The sequence below is a fragment of the Oryzias latipes genome, chromosome 24, assembly GCF_053564925.1.
Source record: "Oryzias latipes strain Hd-rR chromosome 24, Olatipes_Hd-rR_3.1".
NCBI classification, from domain to species: Eukaryota; Metazoa; Chordata; class Actinopteri; order Beloniformes; family Adrianichthyidae; genus Oryzias; species Oryzias latipes.
The window spans coordinates 23,442,362-23,466,345 of NC_136260.1; the positions used below are offsets into that span (position 1 = coordinate 23,442,362).

Here is a 23,984-nt window from a genome sequence, read left to right on the forward strand (position 1 = left end):
GCGCACTTCACTCCAGAGTGACCCCCCCCCCCCCCCATTGGATTGCTACAACCTGCTTTGCTTTGCTGCAGGAAGCAAGTCAGTGGGCTCATCTGCTCACCCCATCTGCCCTACACGCAGGGCATATTTCTGCATCAAACCCCGAGACCTTTCATCAAAGCATCACCCCCCCCCCTCATGTGGGGGAGGGATGCACCCGAGGGGGAGGGGGTGTTCAGCAGAAACAGAGCTCTCTGGGAGTTGAAGGCCCTCTCATCAGCACCCCCGATTATCACCCGTCTCAGCCTTGAGTGTCCTTTAGACGGGTCAGTTAAAAAAGCAAACAAACCTGCTGTCTCAGCCACTTATTTACTAATCTCAAGTGTTAGTTTGAATTATTCTAATGTTCTTAACTGGATTTTTCATAAAAAGTCAAATCTGTTGAGTACATTAAAAAAAAAAAAAACGCTAATGAGGAAATTGCTTTGGTGCCAGCGTGCATGCATAATCTGGGAAATGGCTTTCTCCTGGAAGTGATAGATGACTGCTGGGGGGTCATGGGAGTTAAGGAGGGACATCCAAGATGTTGCTTTTCTGTGATTACCTCTGTAAATGGCCCTCTGCTGATGAGATGTTCCAGTCCAGCTAAAAGGAATGAAATGAAACGATGTCCGCTCAGTTTCACCTCTGTCTGGGCGCTCATCTTTCACTCTCATGGCGTCCTTGTTTGACTTGAACTGACTGCTAAATTGCTTCAGATCTAAGATGAAGATGTTGCTTTTTTAGGTAATTAGGAAAATAAGAATGTTTTGAAGGAAAGATGAGTTCAGAAATGAGTTGAAAACTTCAAGAAGGAGGTTCTTACAGAGTCGAACTCTCAGTTTTGAGTTTGGCTCCAGATCAAATTCAGTGAATTCATCATTCTAAGCATTTTTGGTGAAAATTTTAAATGATTTTTTTTCTAAGCATAAATGACCATCTGGTGTTTTTTCTTCCACCAGTTTTGATTTATTCATTCGTAGAAATTGCTGTTTGTCTGTTTGAGAAGAACCCCAAACTGGGATCCGAGGCCTTTGGGAGTTTAAAGAAAAGGGTTCAGAGAAACCTGCCTGGATGTTTTAAAGTTCTCCACTTGTGTCTAACATGCTGAATGTAGCTTTGTTGGGGGATTTATGACACAACGAGACAATTTCATAACGGGTTGAGCTACCGAGAATAGTTTATTGAGAAGGCAGATGTTCGAACAATTTGGTTCCAATTTGCATTTAAGTCTGACAGGGAACCCAAAAATTTATAATAATTGTAACAAAAAAGATGCCGCACTTCCAGAAGGAAATGCGGGGTTGAATGCTATATTGCTGAACAAAAATTAAACTTAAAGGTTAATAATTGACACCAAAATAATGAAATAAAGAATCAATCTTAGTTTAGCATAAATATAGTGAAAACAGCACAATACCAAAAAAGATTTGTTGGTGAAAAATACCAGAGCCGGGTATTGAACCAGCGAGCTTCTGCACCAAGGATTCCCCATGTATTTCAATGGAGCCAAAAATTCAGGAAATCCTGGAATATCTGGAAAAGTTCAAGGATTTGAAGAATCAAAAGTCATAGCTGAAAAAAGCTGAAAGAGCTGAACATTTGAATAGTTGAATGGTTGAAATAGCTGAAAAATTGTAGGAGTTAAGCAGCAAAAAATGGAGGAAGACAATAGAATAAAGAAAGAAACAGGAAAACAATGGGATAAAGGATTTTTAGCATTCAACCTATAATAAAGCTCCAACTAAAACTGAGTGAAGAAGTATTTGTTCCTTTTAAGTTCAGACTCATCAGCTGAAGAAATCTGCTGCAGGGATTTTCAAAGGAACTGGATTCAAATGGAATACAATCATTTCTTAGTAGCCTGAGAGTCACTCATGTTTCCAAACCAGATGAAGCAAAAACGAGGAACAGAATTAACTTGAGCCCAGTTGAAACTAAAATTACAGCCTGTGCTAACAAACTCTCAGAAAACATAAGAAGCAGCATCACTGCAGCGAATGTAAGGCTGAAATAGTAAACACACCATGATTTTTGTGCCTGAGCTAAAACACATGCGACCAATTCCAACACGAAGTCTGTGTAAAAACTATACATAACTGTGTCACTGTGTTGAGCTCCACGTATAAAACGCACGGCCACCAAACATGTGTTAAACCAGGTCGAACTTTGACCCATCAGGGAATCAGATTTGGTAGTGACGTGTGGAAGGCCTCCTTTTCAAAACATGGAACCGTTTAGAAATTGATCATAAGGGAGAAATTCAAAATTACAGTTTGTGACCAAGACTTTCATGTCTCGGAAAAGAGCTGTGAAAGTAAAAACCTGGAGCAAGATTCATCAGAACTTTGTCACTTTGACATTTCGCACCAAACCTCCACCAACTGTAGATGGTGCACATGAGCTACCGGGTAGCAACAGTCCAGTGTGAACTCCTCATGCTAAATGTGCATTCAAGAACACGCTTTTATTGCATTATTGAATACGCGTCACATGCCTGGTCTGTACGTAGAATCTGCAGTTCCTGAACTTGTCGGTGGGGTTGGTTATTTACAATGACGCCGCCCGCCATTAATACAATTTTTATTCAATATTCAACCTGAAGGTTTCCAATTTAAATTTGCTTTGATTTTGCTTTGTTTTACTCATTTTTAATGTGTCTGTACACATTTAAACTTTGGTATGTAATCTATAGGCAGACTGATATGAGTTTTTGTGTTTTTTTGCAATAGAAAATAACCAAATGTACCACTAGGAATTGAGTTTTTTGAACAGTTTCAGGCTTTTCTGTAAAATTATTGTATAATGTGAACAAAATGTAAAGAAACTGAGGTTTTACAGAAAAAATATAGACATCAAGCATTGCCATTTTAAAGACGTACTCAGATGACAAAAGATACATTTTGGTGTTTTTACACATTTTTCTGATGGTGGAGGACATATACAAAGATAACTAGATTTCTTAGAATGCCTTTATTTAAATGTTGCGATTCAGGAGCAGATTAAAAATTTGCTATTTGGAAAAGATCGTCCCATCTTAGCTCCATTCTTCTCCATCTACTTGCAGACAGATAGAGCCATGAACGTCTCCGTTTTCCTGGTCTGAGCCGGAATCTGGATCTAAACTGGACAGCTGGATAGCTCTCATATTGCTGCTACTTTTGCTGCAATGCTAATGTTAGGTTAGAGGTGTGAGGGGCTGTAAGCTAGAGGGATAGAGCATAAACAGAGGGATGATGGGATACGGTCCTGCACACACCTCGGAGGTGAATTTCTGATGGATTCCTGTCGCTTTGCAGAAACGACGATTTTGGCTAAAATTTGCATCATTGTGATTAAAAGAGCACTGCTCTGAAAATGGATCAAAAGACGATCGGATGGGGAATTTAAAGATAAATGTTAAAGCCAAGTGTAAAGTAGTAAAAACCACTGAAGAGACACCTTTAGAAAAAAAATTAAATAAATAAAACCGAAAGGTTCAGGTTTAAAACACTGCATGAAGGGTTTTTTTCCTGATAATTTAAGGAGATTTAGTCCTTCAGTGAGGAGCATTTGCATTCTTTCATGAGAGTCTTGTTGCACGTGAACGAGGATCTTCTGACTGATGAAACTTTTCAGCCAATTCAGCTTTAATTAAGCTGCGACCACAGAGGTCCTTTCTGCTGTGTGTCTGCCACAGAGGGGGAAGGGGGGGTCCAGTTTGGTAAACAGAGAGAATGGACTGAAGGTCTGAGGAGGATCAGAAAAGTGTGGCGCGTGCAGATACACATTAATCATCTTTTCAGTAGTTAGCACATCATTTACACTGATGAGCATTTTTACAAATTAAGCTAAATGTTGAAATCAAATGACTTTTTATGCCCCCAATGTTTTTTTTCATGTGAATCTCTCGACTCAGGCCCCTGTGATGGTAATTTACATTCTGCTTAGCTGCAGTATATTTCATAATCAAACGTATTTACTGCTAAATGTGTGCGGCTCCGTCCGATTCAGATTCTCAGCACGTAGACGAGAGTCACACATGTGCTGCAAACTGATAACAATTCCTCCTAATAGTCCCTAAGAGAAGGAGGGAGGACCACAAAGAGGTACGTCTGAGAAACAGAGGAAGAAGAGGAATGACAGACACACACACCAGAGCACACCATGAAAACAAACCCAACAAGAATGGGAGATAGAAACACTAGAACAAGAGCAGATAATTAGGAGGCGGATGATGTGGAAGGAAAATAACAGTATTTTAAAAGCTTTAGTTCAACAACTTCGTCAAACTTAGTCTTGTTCACTAACAAGAATTCAGGTGTTAACAACATTTAGAGTTTTGGAAAGAACAGCAAATGTAGCATAAATTAGATCCAAACAACAGCACAAAAGTTGTTGCTCATACAGAGTTTTCCTTTTTGCCTCCATTTAATTTTTATTTTCTTTTACTAATTTATCAGCCTTATATACCTTAAGTTAAAATATTGTTTAAGAAACTTTTGAGCCGCCATGATAGGCCAAAAAAAAAAAAACCCAATCAAACTCAGCTTCATAAAAAAAAAAAAAGAAGCCTGCAAGATTCACCAAATTTTCACCACCCTTTTGCACAAAGAATCTTCCAACTGTAGGTAGCAGACCTGTCCAGTAGACAGTAGAAAAAGGAGAAGTAGTTTCCATGGACTAAACGCCTGTTTAAAAACCTGAGTATAGTGTGTTTGGTGCACAGTTTGAGAACCACTGCATTAGCTGAAAACACTTACCACACACACACACACACACACACACGACAATGGTACGTTCCATTTTCAACGAGCAACCAGTTCAAGGGAACTGCCAGACACACCTGCGCCCCACTTTAAGATGCAGCCAGAAAACACATGTGATGCTTTAAAGCAGTGCTTCTCAAATAGTGGGGCGCGGAGCGATGCCAGGGGGGGCGCGCGGTAGTGGCGGTTTTAGGCACAGGCAATAATACGGGCAATAATACAGCCTGAAACCTGTGAATCACCATCCCTGCAGCCGCGAGTTCCCGTCTCCTGTCACACGCGGCTGCGTGTGTGAGAGGGAAAGGGGAGGGGTGGTGTGGGCTCTGGTTGCTAGGTGACAGGGGGCACACGGAGGAGCAGCAAGGCTGCCTGTTCCCCAACACCTGGATCTGGATCATCGCGTGCCTTTATTCTAGTACGCCGTACTAGAATGAAGTGTAATTGCACATCCACTCAGTGGGTGGCAGTGGCGCGCTCATTTTCAGAGTTCGCGCAGGGAGTTCCGGTATTTTTGCACCAAACAAGAGCACACAGCACAGAGCGGGAGATGTGAAAGTTCAACGAACAAACTCTTCAGCAACACAATGAAAAAATATTTGACAGGGGTGAAAAGAAAGGCGGAGAGGGACGCAGATAATGAGACAAACGTAAGTCTCCCGAAAGCCAAGACGAGGAAATATGACGAAGCGTATGTAGCGCTTGGCTTCACTGTTACTACGGTGGGAGACGAGGAAAGACCGGTATGTTTACTGTGTCTAAAAATGTTGGCAGCGGACAGCATGAAGCCAAATAAATTAAGGCGGCACTTAAAGACATTACACCCCAATCACGCTGATAAGCCGCTTGAGTTTTTTTAGCGAAAACGTGCCGAATATTGCCAACAATCGTCCCGCTTTGTGAGTGCTACTTCAGTAAACCAGCGAGCACTGTTAGCATCATATAAAGTGGCATACCAAATTGCTCAGTGCAAAAAACCCCACACCATAGCAGAGGAGCTGATACTGCCTGCAGCATTAGACATGGTCTCTGTCATGCTGGACGACGCAAGCGCTGCAAAATTAAAAACTGTCCCTCTGTCCAATGACACTGTCGCCAGACGTATAAATGACATTGCCAACGATCTCAAAGAACAGCTGGTAGAGAAACTCAAAGACAAACGTTTTGCCTTACAGTTTGATGAAGCAACTGACAGCAACAAAGACTGTTTGTTCATTGCTTGTGTACGTTTTGACATGACACACTCCCTGTGCGAGGATCTACTTTTTTGTAAATATGTCAGGGACAGAGCCACAGCTGAAGAGCTATTCAAAATGCTGGACTGCTTTCTGACTGAGAATGGGCTTAAGTGGGAGAACTGCATTGGTGTTTGCAGTGATGGTGCACAGACCATGGCAGGGATGAAAAAAGGACTTCGGGCACTCATCAAGAAGGCATCACCTAATGTTGAGTGGACACACTGTGTTATACACAGAGAAGCTCTGGCATCAAGGAAACTTTCCTCTGAATTAAGTGAGGTCATGAGTGACATTGTAGGTGTTGTCAATTTTATAAAGACTAGACCACTAAAAACAAGAGTCTTCTCTGCTATCTGTGAGGAGATGGGGGCTGAACATCAAGCTGTGCTGTTTCACAGTGAAGCAAGGTGGCTGTCACGAGGAAAAGTCTTGTCCAGAGTTTTTGAGCTCAGAGAGCAGATAAGAATGTTTTTGGAACAGGAGCACAAGCATGAAGTCGCAGAAAAATTTAGTGATGAGAACTTCCTGGCAAAACTGGCCTACCTGAGTGACATATTTGGAAAGCTAAATGAACTAAATCTACAGCTTCAAGGGAAAGATAAACACCTCCCTCAGGTCACAGACAAGATCAGCTCTTTCACTCGAAAGCTAGCAATGTGGGGCAGGCGACTTGATGAAGGAAATACTGATTCATTCGAGAACCTGCATGAATTTGTTGCCACTACTGACTATGATGCCACCTCAGTGATTCCCCATATTAAGGAGCATATTTCTTCACTGATTGGATTCTTTAAAAAGTACTTCCCTGAAAACAGTTCCCAATATGATTGGGTGAGAGATCCTTTCAACGCACCAGCTCCAACTAGTTTCAGCTCTGCAGAAGAGGACCAGTTCATTGATATGACGTCTGACTCCACATTGAGACTGAGGTTCACATCACAGACACTGAGTGAATTCTGGCTGAATGTAGAGAGGCAGTATCCACTCTTAGGCCAGAGGGCTATGGGCATTCTTCTTCCTTTTGCAACATCTTATCTTTGTGAGACTGGCTTCTCTGCTGTTGCTGCTCTAAAGACCAAGTACAGATCCCAGCTAAACATTGAGCAGGAGCTGAGAGTTGCAGTATCATGCTTCAAACCCCGCTTTGAAAAGCTGTGCACTGCAAAACGTGCTCATTGTAGCCATTAACCCTGACTTCCTCATTTTGATTTACAAAAAAAAATCAGCACAAATTGTTTTAATTTTTGTTTTGTTGGTCAAATTGTTTGTCATATTGTGCTCCTGAGTTAATGTTGCTGATGAATTTGATTTATTATTATTTATTGATTTTATTTAATTTTATTTTTCAATATCAAATGGTCAAAAAAAGTACCTTGATCCAGTGTTTACAGTTTGAATAAGGATGTGATTTTTTTAAAAAGTTTCAGGCAAATTGATGCACTTTAAGTCTTCTCTGTTACAGACAAAAACAGTGTTAATAAAGTTATTCTTCATTGTAAGTTGATCTATATTACTTTCTTTTTTCTTGCCTTTAATGTTAACAAGGATACAATGTTATGCAGAGGTGTACCTATGATAATTTTATAGAAAAATGATACGATTTACAGTGGTGGGCGGAGAGTTGGGGGGCGCGAAACGTTTACTTCTTCCTGGGGGGGCGTAACAGAAAATAATTGAGAAGCACTGCTTTAAAGTGTTGCTTACCAGCGCAAAGCTGCTTTTCTCTGCCGATCGCATATGGAGGTACGGTCAGAGAAAAGCAGCTTTTGACAGATGTGCATTCTTAAAGTTTTAACGCCTTAGACTGAAACTGTTAGGGTCGCCCGTTAGACTATTGTTTTGACCGAAATGGGGCAACGGGACACGAAGTTCCGGTTCCATACTTCCAGTTCCAACTCATGATATCTGGGCACCATGTTGTTTTTTTCTAAAACCAGGTCCTCTTGGGTTTTTGAGCCCTGTGTAGCACCAAAAAAAATCAATTTGAGGTCAGTAAGCACAACCAGAATTTATCCTTGAAGTGCACCAGATTTATTTAGTTTTCAAATAATTAAAGGATCTTTTACCATTGATAGGGGTCACTTAATTAATTTAATTTAGCTGTTAGATTTATGAATATATGGCTGAGATGTAACAACAACTGTAAAATTAACAATGTATTTTTTTTAATCACGGCTGATATTACCATACTACTACTACTTTTGCTGAATTTAGAAGAACCTATACACCTACTGGAGTGTCTTATTTTGAAAGGAAGCCATGTAAACCTTTGTCAAAAGTTATGAACTACTCTCCATTTTGAAAAAAAAAATAGATTTTTCTGTTTATATGAATGTCTTGTGTCTTCTTTTTCTGTATGGTGAAGTCAGACTTTGTGGCTCCTGCCGGGTTATGGTTAGTAGGAAATTGATTCTGATGCTTTTTTAAGTGTTGAAGGTTGCAGACCCCTGGTTTACACCATGCAGATTATTTTTATTGATTTTCTTCAGGTTGCTTTTCTCAATATAACATTGTATTTTAACGTAGTATTGCTTTCCCAATGTTTCACTCGTTGTATGTTAAGACAGGGCTTCATTGTCACATTATTTTGAATTTCTTTAACTAATTTTCTTCTTAAGGTACAGCTTTACCAAAACAATTAACTCGCTCCAACCCTGCAATTTCTTAAGTCCCCAATAGACATGAAGTCCCCAGAAGATGAGGAAAACTTTCAGTGTCAGTCCCCATAAGATCACAATCATAAGCACACACACACAAACACACAGGTAGTTTATGGATGGATTGTTGTTGCCCCCAACAGGTCAACAAAAGGAAAAACAAGCTTTAATTCACCTTTTCTATCAGTTTAAAAACCTTTTACGCTGAACTAATCAATAAGTATTTTGCCAGTGGCCACAATCAAAGTTTTTTTTTTAAGTCAGAAAATTAGCATCAGTGCTTTCTTAATGGTCTTGTTTAGAAAAGATTTCAACCAGAGATAATTCAGTTCCACAGCAGCATTTCACTTATAATTCTATTTTTGTTTCAGACATACATTTAACTTTTTTCTCTGTTTTATGCTTTTTAGCAAAGAATTCACAAAACCCTGTCCATGAAATATTACACAAGACTTTATATTTGTTAGTGGTTCATTTGTTGGCATACCTTTTCTTTTAAATACACTCCACACAACCAGAAAAGGTCATAAAAAAAACAACAAAGTTGTCAATATTGTGGGCACGTTTACCAACAAAAATATGATTAAAACCATTTGTTTTAAGTTTATAATAAATTCTTGTTGACATGTTTACAGGGTAAAAACTTCTTTGGGAGGGGCTGTTGGAATGTCCACTCATGTGGCCCTGAGGAGATCATGTCGGGTTATTTTGGGGGGTCAGCTGTCATTTCTCCTGTCAGCGGGATCCTCCTCTTCCTCCTCCTCCTCCTCTGCTCTCTCCGCTGATCCCTCTCTCTTGGCAGCACAGATTGTGGTAAGTTTATTTCTGCTTTTCTCCTTTTTTTCCTCCCTTGTGTAAGAGTCTATAGGTTCGAGTTTCTGCTGTTGTCAGTTTAAATGTATAGAAACTCGTGACTGTCGTCCGTAAACAGCTTAACTTTTCAAAAGCTTTTTCTAGTTTCTGTCATTTGGAATACTGGACTACTACAGTGTTTTTGTGTTCATAAGAAAAATGTGATAAAAGTCAGCCGGTCAGTATTTGAGGTAAAGTTCTTCAAGATACTTGGGAAAAATTGGAGGAGGGGCTGTAAAAGGTAAAAGTGGGTGGAGTTTTACTACTTTGGCACCAATCCTGTTGTTGGATTGGTTAAACTTTAAATATATACATATATATGTTTGTTATTTTACAGAATCAAGTTTTTATCCACTGTATGTGTTTTTGTGTGAAGCGTTAATCATTTTCAGTACAGACCACACAACAGGTGTGTGTTTAGCTGGTGTGTAGATGTGAGGTTGCTGTGGCTAATTTTAACTGGGGGGGGGGGGTACAATAACCAGGACAGCTGTCATGTTGCAACAGAGTTAAGCAGATAAGCAGCTGCTGGACAGAATAAAAGCTTTAACTGTTGTTTTATCCAGATTTCTTCAAGAGCAATCTGCTCAAGAAGCTCAACGATGCAGAATCTGTGTTACAAGTAATAATATTATAGACAGAATGCTCTCATGCAGGAACAACGATCTCATCAATTTATTAGTTTAGAGTGTCAAGAAATTCAATTTCATTGTAGGAGATTATTTGGGGACGTTCTAGGAAGTGTTGGAGCGGATTTCAGAAACCCAGGTAGACGTTTCTTTTTTACACGGTGTTTATTCTGTGGAAGGAGAGCTGCAGAGATACGAAGGGGGTAAGCCCGGGGTAGCTTTATAAATAGGAATGAGCCAGTGGCATTGACTTGTGAAGGTCAGCGGGGTCACAACAAGTAAAGAAGCCCACGATGGTTCCAAAATGAAATGTTTCAGGTGAAGGATGAGGTTCTGTGGTTCTGTCTGCCACAAAGGCAGTCAAAGCTTTTTACTGGAGGATAAAATAAAAAATGTCAGCGTATAACAGGCACTTTATAACACTTTATAAAGCACTTTATCCACAACGGTTCACAGGATACTTTGAATAAAGTGTTTTAAAATGTCTGAGGTTGTGTCCAAATTCCTGCCCTAACCCCTAACTACTAAAAAACTATATAGTGTCCTGGAGTTTAAAAGTAATTTGGACACCATGCTCACCACTTTTTTGTTTTTAAACGTTGGATACGACGTCCTCGATTTCACGAAGTAAAAATCTAATTGATATGAGCGTTTTGCTCTGATTATTTATGAATCCACTGACCTCTGAAGATAAGAACGTTGATGGTTTATTTATAATTTAAAAAATCCTTTTTTTTGGCAAAAAATGTTCAGACACAATGTATTGTGGTCTATATTTGCTGATCTGGAGAGCATCGATCCACACTGGTTTTTCGCAAAGACTTCTGGGAAGTTTCTAGGGCACTGAATTTTGGAATTGTAGATTCTGACAGAACTACTAAATGGCGAACACACTATACAGTAAGTGGGGAAGGAATACGGACACAACCTGAGACGAACAACAAAGCCTCAAAAACTCTTATTTTTTGAGTTTCCATTTTACAACATTCATCACAGACCAAAACTGTTGGGAGATGACAGCTTAATGCAATGAGAGTTCTCCAAATGTGGAACATACCTTCTCTCAGACATTAATATCTTCATAAATTCTGTGCATCAGTAACTGTGTGGATGGAGGCAAAAGCAGCCAAGGTGTTGGTGGCCCCACAACTGGACTCCTCCCTGGAACTGGTGAAGTCTCAGGGTGAGGAAGCAGCGTGCACCTACTCTTCCTTCTCGGACTCCTTTCGTCAGATGGAGGAGTTCAGCCGGCGGCTGGATGACATCATCCGAACACACGGCTCTGCAGCCGGCCTCGCCGAAACCCAGGTGAGTCATATTCGGCCTGCAGAGCTCGGATCACTCGGAACGGTGTTTGCAGTTTGAATGTTTGGATTGAAACTGGTTTTGTGTTTCTGGACGTAGCGGAGTGCTGTGGAGGCTGAGATTGAAAAGATGAAGGAGGACGGAAAGGGGGACTTTGCAGCAGCCGTGGATTCAGGTACCACAAGCAGATACTAGTGATGCTACTGAAGATTCTACTAGACATCAACTCTACTTTGTTGTTCTGCTGGAAGTCTACCAACAGTGTTCTGAAAGATATCTGCATATAGAGGTCTTCTACACATCTACTTACAGCCATCTAATCTTTGGATAACTGCAGGCATTTATTAGAGTCCTATGTAAACAGCAGTGACGTGCGGTGAGGTTAATGGCTGGTGAGGCACTGACGTCATCAGTCAGAATTACAAACATATGAACCATACTGAGTAACTTATTTGATTGACAACAGTTAACGTGTTTTGTTTAAAATATCATTTCAACATGTTTTTTTCCCTATACAAACTGCAGCATAGAAAAAAGCACAAACATTATTATCGTCTTACCTTTACTTGTAAATAAAGTCCATACGCCGCTCCTTCTGAAGAAAATGACTTGCCGCTTGCTATCACTTATTCTATTGTTTTTTAGCGTCATAATCTCAGGGCTCACCGGCGCCCCCTAAAATGAGGCACGAGAATGTCTGGCCTCACCCGGCGGCTTTTTCGCCGGCGTTCAGCGCTCAGCACAAAAAACACGTCCCTCACATACAGTTATTTATAAAAACAAACACTGTACATCATATACATCTGCTAAATTATGTAAACTCAGCTCATATAGTACAAGTGATTGAACCGACATACAGAGAGACAGCAGTACCGTCTGACTGCAAAGCACAAATTACTGATTAAATATAATAATTTAATTTATTTTTTCTCTTTTCTTCCCATAATGACAGGTGAGGCTGTGCCTCACCTGCCTCTCCTGACTGCACGTCACTGGTAAACAGATAATACAGTTTTAAAATTAGTTTTGAGATTTGTTTTCGCCGTAAAATTGATAGTCCCAAAACTCTACATTATAAGAAACTGCAAAACTTTTTCTACTGAAATCTACTGGGGGGTTTAAAAGCTCTCAGAACTTGCATTGAAACAACAATCCAACGTTTATGTGCCACTTCCTGTTTGAAAAGAACAAAGCTTTACAAGAGTCAGAACGGTAAAAATCTTAAAAATCAAAATCCAACTAAGGACATGTTAAACATAAAAATACCCTATCATAAAAATATGCAGATAAATAACAACAGAAACAGGAACCAGCAACCTCTGATGAATATATAAAAACTTGAACTGGTAGACTTTGAACAGTCACTTTCCCTAAAATGGCTCCTGTTTTTAGACGCCATCAGACTGTCCTTTATCATTGTGGATCTTATTCGTCTTCACAAAAACTGTCTTTCATTGCATTGTTGAAAGTTTGAAACCAGCTAAATTGTTCTTTTTATGCTATTTAATTAAAAACATGTAAGCCAGTATCTACTATGACATGAGATATTATTGCATTAGGGATTGGGACTTCATGCAAATGTAACTAGTTGATCTAATTTAAATGTAAATTAAGGTTTCACTTTCAGAGGGACTTTTTCTTTGGGTCAATCACGTGAGGAAACCACAAGGGTTTCAGCAATACTTTAAATCGCTTATTTATATTGTGAGGACAAAATACCATTTGTACCATTACACATTTCAACCTCTTTGTACTCGGTAAATGGTAAATAGCGTATACTTGCATGCAGGCCCAAAGTGCTTTACAGTCATAGTCACCCATAGACACCCACTGCCTAACACTGGCACCAACCCATAATCACCACCAGGAGCAATGTGGGATTCGTATTTTGCCCAAGGCAGAAACTGAACCTGATATCATTCGGTCAGAGGTCAACGGCCCTACCGCTGCACCATCAGCAGACGTCTCATGATGAAGATGTAGATTTCAAATAGATTTTACGATGTATTTCTGTGGTGGAAAAGTCATCCGCCAAGGTCCAAATGTGCAATAGACCTCTATGCATCCATGTCTTTTGAATGCATACTGCATATGTATAAAACAGCCATGATTGAGATACCTTACAGATCCTTCTGATGGTTGCAGATGATTTTTCAAAGGTTGTTTTTGTTTCCTGCAGAGGTCTTTGTTTTAAAGCAGAGTCTGAACAACATGTGTCCTGAGAAGAAACAAGAGGAACTATTCAGGAAATATGCTGAAATGGTGACCTATATCTTATTATTCTTGCCCACTATCAACCTATCTTCATTTGTAACAGTCCTGTGTGTTTTCAGGCAGCAGCACACCGCCGTGATGACCAGAGACTGAACGCGTTGCAGCGCACCCTGTCGGTCCTGCTGGGGGAGCGGCAGCAGCTGCAGGCCGAGCATCGTTGCAGCGCCGCCGCTCGCAGCAAGCTGGAGACGCTTTGCAAGGAGCTTCAGGCACACCAGTGCGTGCTGAGGGTACGTCAGGAGGGCCAAAAGCAGAGATTGAAATAAGGTCAAATGATTTTTAACTGAGAGGATACAGATGGAAAAAGGAAAGCAAGTGTTTCCAGCCAACAGGTGATTGACAGAAAGCACAGCCTGTGTCCAGACGGTAACATTTTAAATATTAAAAAGAAATAAAATAGTTAAATGAACTCACTTTTTTTTGGTCCTACTTAAAATAAAATGTTTCCTGGATCCAGAGATCATTGTGGAGGGGAATAATTCCAGAAAGTAAACAACTGTTCTTCCTGGTTGAGGCTGCTTTAAAAACAAAAGTCAGTTCATCAAGTCACCAGCAGGTGGTGTTAGAACAGGAAAGTTAGTTAAAACGTCCAAAGCAAAACAAAGACCAAAAGCTGTTTCTGCTGTCATAAAGTTTAAGGGTTAAGTGGTGATTTCATATTAAAGGGTGAGAAAAAATGGCTTCAAACGGTGATTTTTGTCTCTGTAGGAGGAAGCTCTACAGCGCTGCAGGGAGGATGAGAGGAAGAGGAGCGAGATCACCTCCCACTTCCAGGACATGCTAACAGAGATCCAGGCTCAGATTGAGCAACACAGCGCTCGCAACGATAAGCTGTGCCAAGAAAATGCAAATCTGTCCGACAAACTGGAGAGCCTCATGAACCAGTGCGAGCGGCGGGAGGAGGTAGGCAAATATGAGAAATATGGAGAAAATATGTCAATAAGACCAGCAGACTGGAGGGCTTACTCATGAGACCCCAGCCCAACCGACAAGTGTTGCATGAGAGAGTTGCCTTCAGGCAGGGAATAGGTCTCTGTGGTTTTGGTCCACAGGCTGAATACCACTTCGGAGTACCCGGCCTCCTTTTCTCTTGGAGATGTACACGAAAACCCCCAATGGGGGACTCCACTGTCCTCTTTGGGGACTTAAATGCCCACGTGGGAAACGTCTGTGGCACCTGGAGGGACATGATTGCAAGGAATGGCCTTCCTGATCTGAATCCCAACAGTGTATTAGTTTTGGACTGTTGTCCTTGTCAGGGTTTGTCCATAGCAAACACCACGTTTAAGCCTAAGGTCTTCATCAGTGCACGGAGCAATAGGACACCCAAGGCAGGAGGTCAATGACTTTGGTCAACTTTTTGGTTCTCCAGGCGATGTGTCTTTGACACTTGAGTAAAGAGAGGGTCAGAGCCGTCCACTGATCACTACCTGGTGGTGAGTTAGATCTGCTGGCAGGTAGAAAGCCAGAAAGACTAGGTAGACTCATGTACTGTGAAGGAAGATCTGGTTAAGCCCTCTTTAAGGAGGGTCTTCAGCTCCTGTTTCAAAGGGAACTTCAAACGGGTACAGAGATAGCCTGAGGACATTGAGCTTGAGTGGACCACGGTCTACCCCTCTATTGTCTCCATGACTGGTCAGAGCTGTGGCCTCAAGGTCTCTGGTGCCTGTGGTGGTGGCAATGCCCAAACCCAGTGGTGGTCACCAGAACTAATGTATGCTTTTATAGTGAAGAAGGTCTGTAAAAAGTCATGAGGTAGCTGACAAGTACAGGCAGTCTAAGGGAGTTGCAGTCCTGGCTGTTGAGGATGCAAAAACGTTGTCCTTTAGGAGGAAATCATAGAGGAGGAGTATTGTTCAGCTTCAAGAGATTCTGTTAAACCATTCAGCAAATCAGGAGGGGGCAGCAGTTAAACTTCAAACGGATATTTGGTAATAATTTAAGATGACTTTTCAAAGTTCCCAGGAATTACAGCCCGTTTGACCTCCCAACACAACTCACAGTCCTTCTGTTGAAGCTGATTTTAGGTTTCTGCTCATGAAAACGTAAAGATCCTGGTCCTGCCGCCTTCAACACCAGCTGGCAAGCATCAATCATTTCAGCAGCTGTCTGTTTCTTTGCTTTCATGCAGAGTTTGGAGAAGATCAACAAGCACAGAGACCTGCAGCACCAACTGACAGAAGCTAAACTGCAGCAGACCAATGCTCTGCTGGCTGAGGCGGAGGAGAAACACAAGAGGGAGAAGGAATACGTGAGTCCGACACCTGAATAAGAGAAGCAGTAATCATTCATTCTGGCTGAAGCTCAGTTAATAAGCTGTGATATCTAAATGTATTATTTTACTGCAGCTTTTTCTCCTCACAGAGTTAGGATTTGCCCGTCAGCCTGCAGGCTGCATTCATGCGGTGTAAAGGCCATGCAGATTGATTATGTGTTGTCTTTGTAGCTGCTTAGGGAGGCTATTGACAAAACAAAGAAATGCTTCGCTATGAAGGAGCAGGAGCTGGCCATGAAGAAGAAGGTAAAGACTCGTCTGTAACGCGTCTCTGTCTGCTCTCTTCTAACCAGTTACTGGTTCAGGCTGCTGAGTGGAAGCTGCAGGCTCAGACACTCAGAGAGCAGGGGACTGTCATGCAGGCACAGGTGAATACTCACTGACACAGGGGACAGGTGGCACACTAAAGCTTCAAGAGCTTCTCCAGGCGCACTGTGACGCGCCTCCTTCTGTTCTTCACGCACACTTGTGTTTTAGGCTTTAGGAGCATCACAGGACGTCATTAGAACTCCAGCAGAGCTGCACAAACTGATGCTGATCTACTGCAGTTTGTGATTCCGTCATTTTTCAGGCCTTGTCCTGTTTCTGTTTTTGTTAAATGTATTTTTATTTATTTATTTATTTTTCTTTTGCGCCTTCTGCTATAAAGTGCACTAGGAAATGACAGGCAACGTTTAACATCCCAGCAGCTTTTGTTCCATCAACCAGAACTTACTCCATAACCAAACTCTGCTGCCAAATCCCCTCATAATACTGCCTATAGCGCCATCTGCTGACCCAAACCTTTATTCATCTTCCCCTCTGGTAAAACATGACATTTTAACCCACATTTCCCGACTTCCATCAGTTTTCTTGATAAACCCCCCTTAATAAAAGGTTTTGTTTTCTGCTGTGAGGTTAACGTCTAAAGGTTTGTGCAGATCTTCCAGGATTCATCCAGCCGTGGATCCTCCTCTTCCTCACTTTGTCTTCTGTGTGTTTACAGCTGAAGCTCTACGGGGAGAAGTTTGATGAGTTTCAGGAAACGCTGGCCAAGAGCAATGAAATCTACGTCCGCTTCAAAAAGGAAATGGAAAACGTTGGTTGAAAACACTCAGACACCTTTCACACGTCTGTCCAGTCTCACCTGCACCCACCTTAAAGTTTTTTCTGATTTTTCCATGAAAGGTCAAAAGGTTCACACAATAGTAGCATTGGCCTTACTTCTTCAGTGTGTCGAAGGATTGTGGACGCTTTTGTTTCTGTTCTTTCCAGATGTCGGATAAAATGAAGAAGCTGGAGAAAGAGTCGAACCTGTGGAAGAACCGGTTTGAAAACTGCAACAAGACGCTGACCGACATGATTGAAGAGGTTTGACGCACTTTTGGGACAAAAAACACTTTCAAATGAGTCAAAAAAGATTTGTTTGATTAATAATTCAAAGCAAAAACTTTTTGGTAAAATTTTTAAAGCTTTTTCTCATCTATCAAACTTTAACATAAACGCAGCGTTTTGGATGAAATTCTGCAGTTTTATACATTCTTTTTGTTTTGTTCTTTTTTTCCCCACTTCTGCTCTTTTTAAGGCCATGAAGCGTTTTGTGTTCTACATTTTTAGCCATCACTGTAGTATGTGACGTAGCAGGCCGATGTTTTTTTCTGAAATGCAGCTTTTCAGCTCCATTAGCTTTTCCGTAGCAGTATTGGACTGTTTGACTCAAGCTGCTAAGTTGGATGTCATTGTATTGTTTTAGCTAGGAATTTGTATTTATTTTTATTTTTAGCGTCTTTACTTCAGGATTTTAACATCAAAAATGCATCTTTCATGCTTATGTTTTAGATTCTACACACATTTTGGTCAAAGTTACGGTGAACCTGTTGGTTATATGTTTTTTTTTTTAAATTACCAATCCCTCCAGAGAAAGGAGAAAGGACAGGAGTACGAGCTTTTTGTCCTGAAGATCCAGAAGCTGGAGACGCTCTGCCGGGCCCTCCAAGACGAGAGGAAGGTCCTCTACGACAAGATCAAGGAAGTTTGCCAGTCCAACGCCAGCCTTCCATCAAAGCTCGCTGAGCTTGTTGAGCCAAACAACGTTGCTAACGAAGCCGTCCTCGTGGCTCCCGAGGAGCTCCAGGAGCTCCAGGAGCTTCAGGAGGAGGACCAAGTCCTGACCCAGAACATGGTCCGTCTCAGAGAGGAGCAAGCCAAGCTGAAGGACTTTGCTGCTTCCCTGTTGGCCGAGCCAGAAGACGAGAAGGAGAGGGAGGAGTTGGATCAGGAAGGCCAAGTTGCTTCTGCATTTATCCATCTTAAAACGGAAACTCAGGTTCAAGAAAGCCTGGAGTCCGCACCCAAAGAGGCTGAAGACAAAAAAACAGAATTCAAACTTTCCCAGACGGGTCCATTTGAGGAGAAATCATCAGAACCTCCAGAATCTGAGGAAACCAGCTCCCCACCAACGCAGACTGATCCCCGTCCAGATGTTCAGATGCCGACTGGGTTTGAAGATGTGCAACAAACCATCGAAGAAACCCAGAAGGAGATCCAGCTGACTCCTTCAACCGTACCAGAACCAGAAACCGCCATGGCCCATCAAGAACCAGAAACCGCCATGGCCCATCCAGAACCAGAACCATCAACCACGGAGACAGAAGTCAAAGCAGCGCTCCCAGAAGAGGACAAAGCTCCGCAGCAACGTGGGTCAGGTGACTCGGCGCCGGCAGCGGAGGAGTGTGCTCCGTCCTCTGAAGACAAGGCTGCTCCAGCTGCTTCATCAGAGGCAAACTCCTGCAAGAAACCCAAGAAGAAGAAGAAGAGGAGCAGCAAGAGTGACGGCTAGATGTGTTGCCTGCCGTCATGCGTTTGCTGCAGCGTCTCCATGAGCTGCAGACCCATAATCACAGGAAAGGCCTCACTGATCTACTACACTGCAGAAAGAAGCTGAAGGAAACAGTATTCATATATTAATCCTAATAAAAAATATATTTTAAAACTGATTAAGTGTTAAAAACTTTCCTTCAGTACATTCTACTTCAGTGCCTTTAAATCAGTATTGTAATAAGCTTCATCTTTGCCTATTTACTGTCAAAACTTAAATGTAAACCATAAATATTCAGATGTTACAAACACAAAAAAATAACTTAGCTAAAGATGTGTTTTCTAAATGACACACAGAAAAAAAAAAACTCCACCAAAAACCTGTCAGCCAATAAAATGACTCAAAGCGGATAATTCTGCTCATTTTTAATGACAGATTTAGAATCTAACAACTGTAAGAGAGCCTGAGAGAAAGAAAAGAAAATACATTAAATGGAAGATTCAGAGCAAACAAATAAACTGATGTCATCTGTTCTTGTCCAAAATCAACAGAAATGTTCTAAGTTTTGAGTAAATTAGTACCGTTTATGGCCACTAGATGGCGACAGAGCTGTCTGTTTCGGTGCTCCGACAGTTTTCCATTTAAAAAACAAAATTAAAACAAACAAAAAAGTTCAGGTAAAACTGGGATGTGGACAAACTATTAATACACAATGATAGAGCACCAAATATGTTCATTTAAAGGTATTCTAAACATAAATGATTTTTTTTAAAGAATCATTTCTTTCAGAAGCAGCACAAACAAATAGAATGTTGAAAATATGGCTTCCTCCAAAGCATTTAGTGAACATTTGTATCACTCCTTACTAAAGTTGTTGTTTAATTCAAAAAGGCCAAATTTTGGTCATTCCTCTGACTATCTGGACTCGTCACCATATCAACTCCCCCGGTTGTCATGGTGACCAACATAAACAAGTCCACTTCGCTAGAAGAGCCATCATTCTCATCCCTCCAGCTTCAAACTGCACATCAGGTCTTCCCGCCCCAGAGAAACAGAACGACTAAACTCTGGGTGACGTTTTGAATGTTCCTGCTTCCTCTCTGCAGCTAATTTAAAAAAGACCCCCCCCTCTCTCTCCTGCCTATCTGCAAGAAACACGCCGCCCTGCCCCCCCCCCCCACGCTGGAGGACACTTCCACATGTGTGGGTGATCACGCCGAGCCGTGTTCTTCTGAAAGGGCTTTAGTGAACTGAGTCTGACAGAAAGAAAGAGGAGAAGAAGAGGAAGATGCTGTTGGACACACACACACCCACACACACAAAAAAAAACACACACACACACACACACACGTTATACCTAAAATGAAAGGATTTAATCAATGCGTGTCATATCAGTTTGAAGCTGGATCTTCTTCTTGGTTCATCTAACAGATGATTGGCTAGTTTTAAAGTTTGGACACGTTCTCCACTGTTTCAGCTTAAATTTGGATTTCTAATGAACATTTTCTTTTTGCTCCTCTTCCTCCTGACTTTACAGAACTGCAGACATTTAGAGAAGGGTTTCACACACTGAGGTTTCATCAGCTGCTCTGTCCTGAAGGCCCTCGCCCTGAGATGGCGAACTACAAAGCTGGCATTGGATCACATGATCCAAGACTGAGAACGTTTTCCAAACCGCTCTCAGATTTCCAAGACTTTTATAGGGCAGCAGTGAAGTTCTTGGGCATGACTTTGAGTCACATTTACGCCAAACCTTGACGTTTTTCCCAAAAGTTCAACTCCAAACCACAGCCTGGACTTCAGGGTTTAACATGTCACAGTTTCTTTTGTTCAGAATAATCCAGAAGGTGTGAGCTGCAGGCAGAAGCGATCTAAAGTCTGTTGTGACGTACAGCAGCAGATTTAGTCTGAATAATGATCAGCAGGTTTGTGCAGAAAACTGGAACAAAGCAGGACTTCAAGATTCAGAAAAGGCTGGAGCCAAATGACCTCATCGAAAGATTTAGGGTATTTTCATGTGAAAAAAGGGATGTAGCACCACAGTCACTTTCAGCAGCAGCACAGTCAATTTTCACAGCATTGCAATAATCTTTTACAGCATAGTCACTTTCAGCAGCATTGCAGTCACTTTTCACAGCACTGCAATGTTTTACAGCATAGTAACTTTCAGCAGCAGCACAGTCACTTTAAGGAGCAGCACAGTCACTTTCAGCAGCAGCGCAGTCACTTTACACAGCACTGCAATGTTTTACAGCATAGTAACTTTCAGCAGCAGCACAGTCACTTTAAGCAGCAGCACAGTCACTTTCAGCAGCAGTGCAGTCACTTTTCACAGCATTGCAATAACTTTTTACAGCATAGTCACTTTCAGCAGCAGCACATTCAATTTTCACAGCATTGCAATAACTTTTTACAGCATCGCAGTCACTTTCAGCAGCAGCGCAGTCACTTTCAGCAGCAGCACAGTCACTTTCAGCAGCAGCGCAGTCACTTTTCAGAGCATTGCAATAACTTTTTACAGCATAGTCACTTTCAGCAGCATCAATGTTACTTTCAGCAGCAGCACAGTCACTTTCAGCAGCAGCGCAGTCACTTTCAGCAGCAGCGCAGTCACTTTTCAGAGCATTGCAATAAATTTTTACAGCATAGTCACTTTCAGCAGCAGCACAGTCACTTTTCACAGCATTGCAATAACTTTTTAACAGCATCGCAGTCACTTTTAGCAGCAGTGCAGTCACTTTCAGCAGCAGCGCAGTCACTTTCAGCAGCAACACAGTCACTTTCAGCAGCAGCAGCAGCAGCACAGTCACTTTTCACAGCATTGCAATAACTTTTTACAGCATCGCAGTCACGTTCAGCAGCAGTGCAGTCACTTTCAGCAGCAGCGCAGTCACTTTCAGCAGCAACACAGTCACTTTCAGCAGCAGCACAGTCACTTTTCACAGCATTGCAATATTTTTTTTTTTTTTAACTTGTTCTGTCCAACAGCTGAGCAAACAGATTAGAGCTGAAGGCTTTTTGTGTTGGACATGTTTTACTATCACAAAAAGAGGTTATATAGCTTCGAGAAACTATAGTGTAGATTTGTATAAACCCCTTTTGTCGTATTATTTTTTATTTATTTGTTACATTTAGTGTGTGTGGGGAGGGAGAGGGGAAGAATGTGAGGGGAGGGTGGAAGAGAGTAAAAGGAAGAAAGGTGAAAAAGTGGGGGATACAAGCACTGATTTGACTAAGTTATTAATTTAAGCTGTAACAATTATACCAGATCTGCTGGAAAGACGAATGTTACATAAAAGGTGAAAATCTGACACTAAGATGAGCGAAAAAAATCTGTCCATCAATACACTGTAGGTAAGGAGGAGGGATGAAGCAGACAGGGAGCAGTGTGGCAGTGTGCACGTGCACGTGGGGGTGGAGATACATGCATGCTGCCGACGTGAACCGTGTGTTCATAAAGGGAGCCAGATCCTACCCAGCCAGACCAGCCAGACCAGGAGAGGGGAGGAGAGCCCCCCAGCATCCGGACCCAGGCAGCCCGGGAGGGGAGGAGGAGGGGACCGCCCACCCCACCAGCCAGGCACAGAGAGGGCCCCCCTACAGGGGCCCCCCAATGCCCAGAGGCACAAGCGAACCCAGTGTCCGGCCCCCAGGCCACAAGACAGGAGCGCTTAGCCGTACCAGGCGGCAGCCATGGGGGCCACCGGGCGCCGGACACCGAGACAAAGGCCAGGGACGAAGCCAGGGCCCCCAGAACCCATGAGCCGGCCACCACCCGACCGGCGCCCCGTCTCCGCAAGCCAGCCCAGGCACGCAACCTTAGCAAACCCAGGGATCGCCACGCACCCACAACCACCCCCCATAACCCTAAAACCCTAGGCACTACAGCCCCCCCCCGCCATAATATCTGAGCCCCCCTCCCCAACCCTCTCAGTGCCCTCCCCTCTCTGTGATGGGGAGGGAAAGCCCCAGAGGGTCCCAGCGAGCCAGCCCCCAGGTCCGTCCTACCCATGCACTCACACACACACATACTCACAATCATCTGGTTACCCTCCCTACCCCCGCCGCCACGCAGTAACCCCCCCCCCCCCCAACCCCCTCAGCCGGTCGACCCCCAGCGCCGTATGCCCGACCCTTCCCGCAGCCGACAGGGTACCCATAAGCCCGGCCGCCCTGAGAGGACCAGGTGGGTGAAGACCGGCCGCCCCCCCCGACCCCACCCATGTATGGAGGTGTGGGAGTGCTGTGTGTGTGCTGCAGGTAAAATAGGAGGTCACCAGTGTGGGGGGCTCCACCGCTGTCAAGCCGCAAAGCCCCCCACTCCGGAGTCCCTCTGTGAGTGGTGTGTATTTGCTGTGTGTGTGCTGCTAGCATGCAGTGTGTGTGTCTACAGAGGAAGTTAAAATTGTGGGGGGGGCCAGCGAAAGGTGAGCACGGATGTTTCACCGTGCCCCCCTCCACCAGACCCTCTCCACAAGGCCCTAGATGAATCAGAGTGTCTAATATGCAAGTAAAAAGCGGGGAGGAGGGCGGGTGCCTACGAGAACCCAGAGAGGGGCATCCCCAGTGAGCCCCGCCAGCATACCCCTCCCATCCAGATCCCGGGGCCCTATGTGCCTGTGTGCAATATTTGTTTGGGTGAGAGCGGGGAGGAGCGGGCGGATGGGCACAACCGGGGGAGAAGGCTCCCCCAAGCGACCGCCCCCCCAGCCGGCCGCGGTAGGCGCCCCCCCTCCCAGAGCGGCCGGGCAGCCAGAAACGGCAAGCCAGCCGCAGTTGGAGGCCAGAGCCTTGTGGCGCCGAGAGACAGCCAGCAAGGAAGGGGCCCGGTGCCAGAACGGAGGGGCAGGGGGTCCACCCCCACCATTCATACCCTGGCCTCCCTAAGGACTAGCACACCGCCCCCCCAGGCATTGCAATAACTTTTTACAGCATCGCAGTCACTTTCAGCAGCAGCGCAGTCACTTTTCACAGCACTGCAATAATGTTTTACAGCACAGTCACTTTCAGCATCGCAGTCACTTTCAGCAGCAGCACAGTCACTTTCAGCAGCAGCGCAGTCACTTTTCAGAGCATTGCAATAACTTTTTAAAGCATAGTCACTTTCAGCAGCATCAATGTTACTTTCAGCAGCAGCACAGTCACTTTCAGCAGCAGCGCAGTCACTTTCAGCAGCAGCGCAGTCACTTTTCAG

General features: G+C 43.1%; 1 protein-coding gene and 1 long non-coding RNA gene across 7 annotated transcripts in view; one reads left to right on the plus strand and one right to left on the minus strand.

The window, feature by feature from the left end:
- The window catches only part of LOC144990148 (uncharacterized), a 47,161-nt gene that overhangs the window by 21,276 nt on the left and 1,901 nt on the right, over positions 1 to 23,984 (minus strand). The gene's annotated exons all lie outside the window — the stretch shown is intronic.
- Positions 9,319 to 18,968, plus strand: txlnba (taxilin beta a). 4 transcript variants are annotated; one of them, XM_004083319.5, is made up of 11 exons: positions 9,319 to 9,471; positions 11,239 to 11,447; positions 11,544 to 11,619; positions 13,624 to 13,706; positions 13,778 to 13,948; positions 14,427 to 14,621; positions 15,850 to 15,969; positions 16,165 to 16,239; positions 16,979 to 17,071; positions 17,248 to 17,343; positions 17,891 to 18,968. In XM_004083319.5, the coding sequence occupies exons 2-11, from the start codon at positions 11,250 to 11,252 to the stop codon at positions 18,809 to 18,811; spliced, it is 2,028 nt and encodes a 675-aa protein (XP_004083367.1). In that variant the 5' UTR covers positions 9,319 to 9,471; positions 11,239 to 11,249; the 3' UTR covers positions 18,812 to 18,968. The 4 variants fall into 4 exon arrangements, with proteins under 4 accessions (XP_004083367.1, XP_020570101.1, XP_078799012.1 ...); XM_020714442.2 differs by lacking the exon at positions 16,165 to 16,239 and adding an exon at positions 16,287 to 16,361; XM_078942886.1 differs by lacking the exon at positions 9,319 to 9,471 and adding an exon at positions 9,986 to 10,278.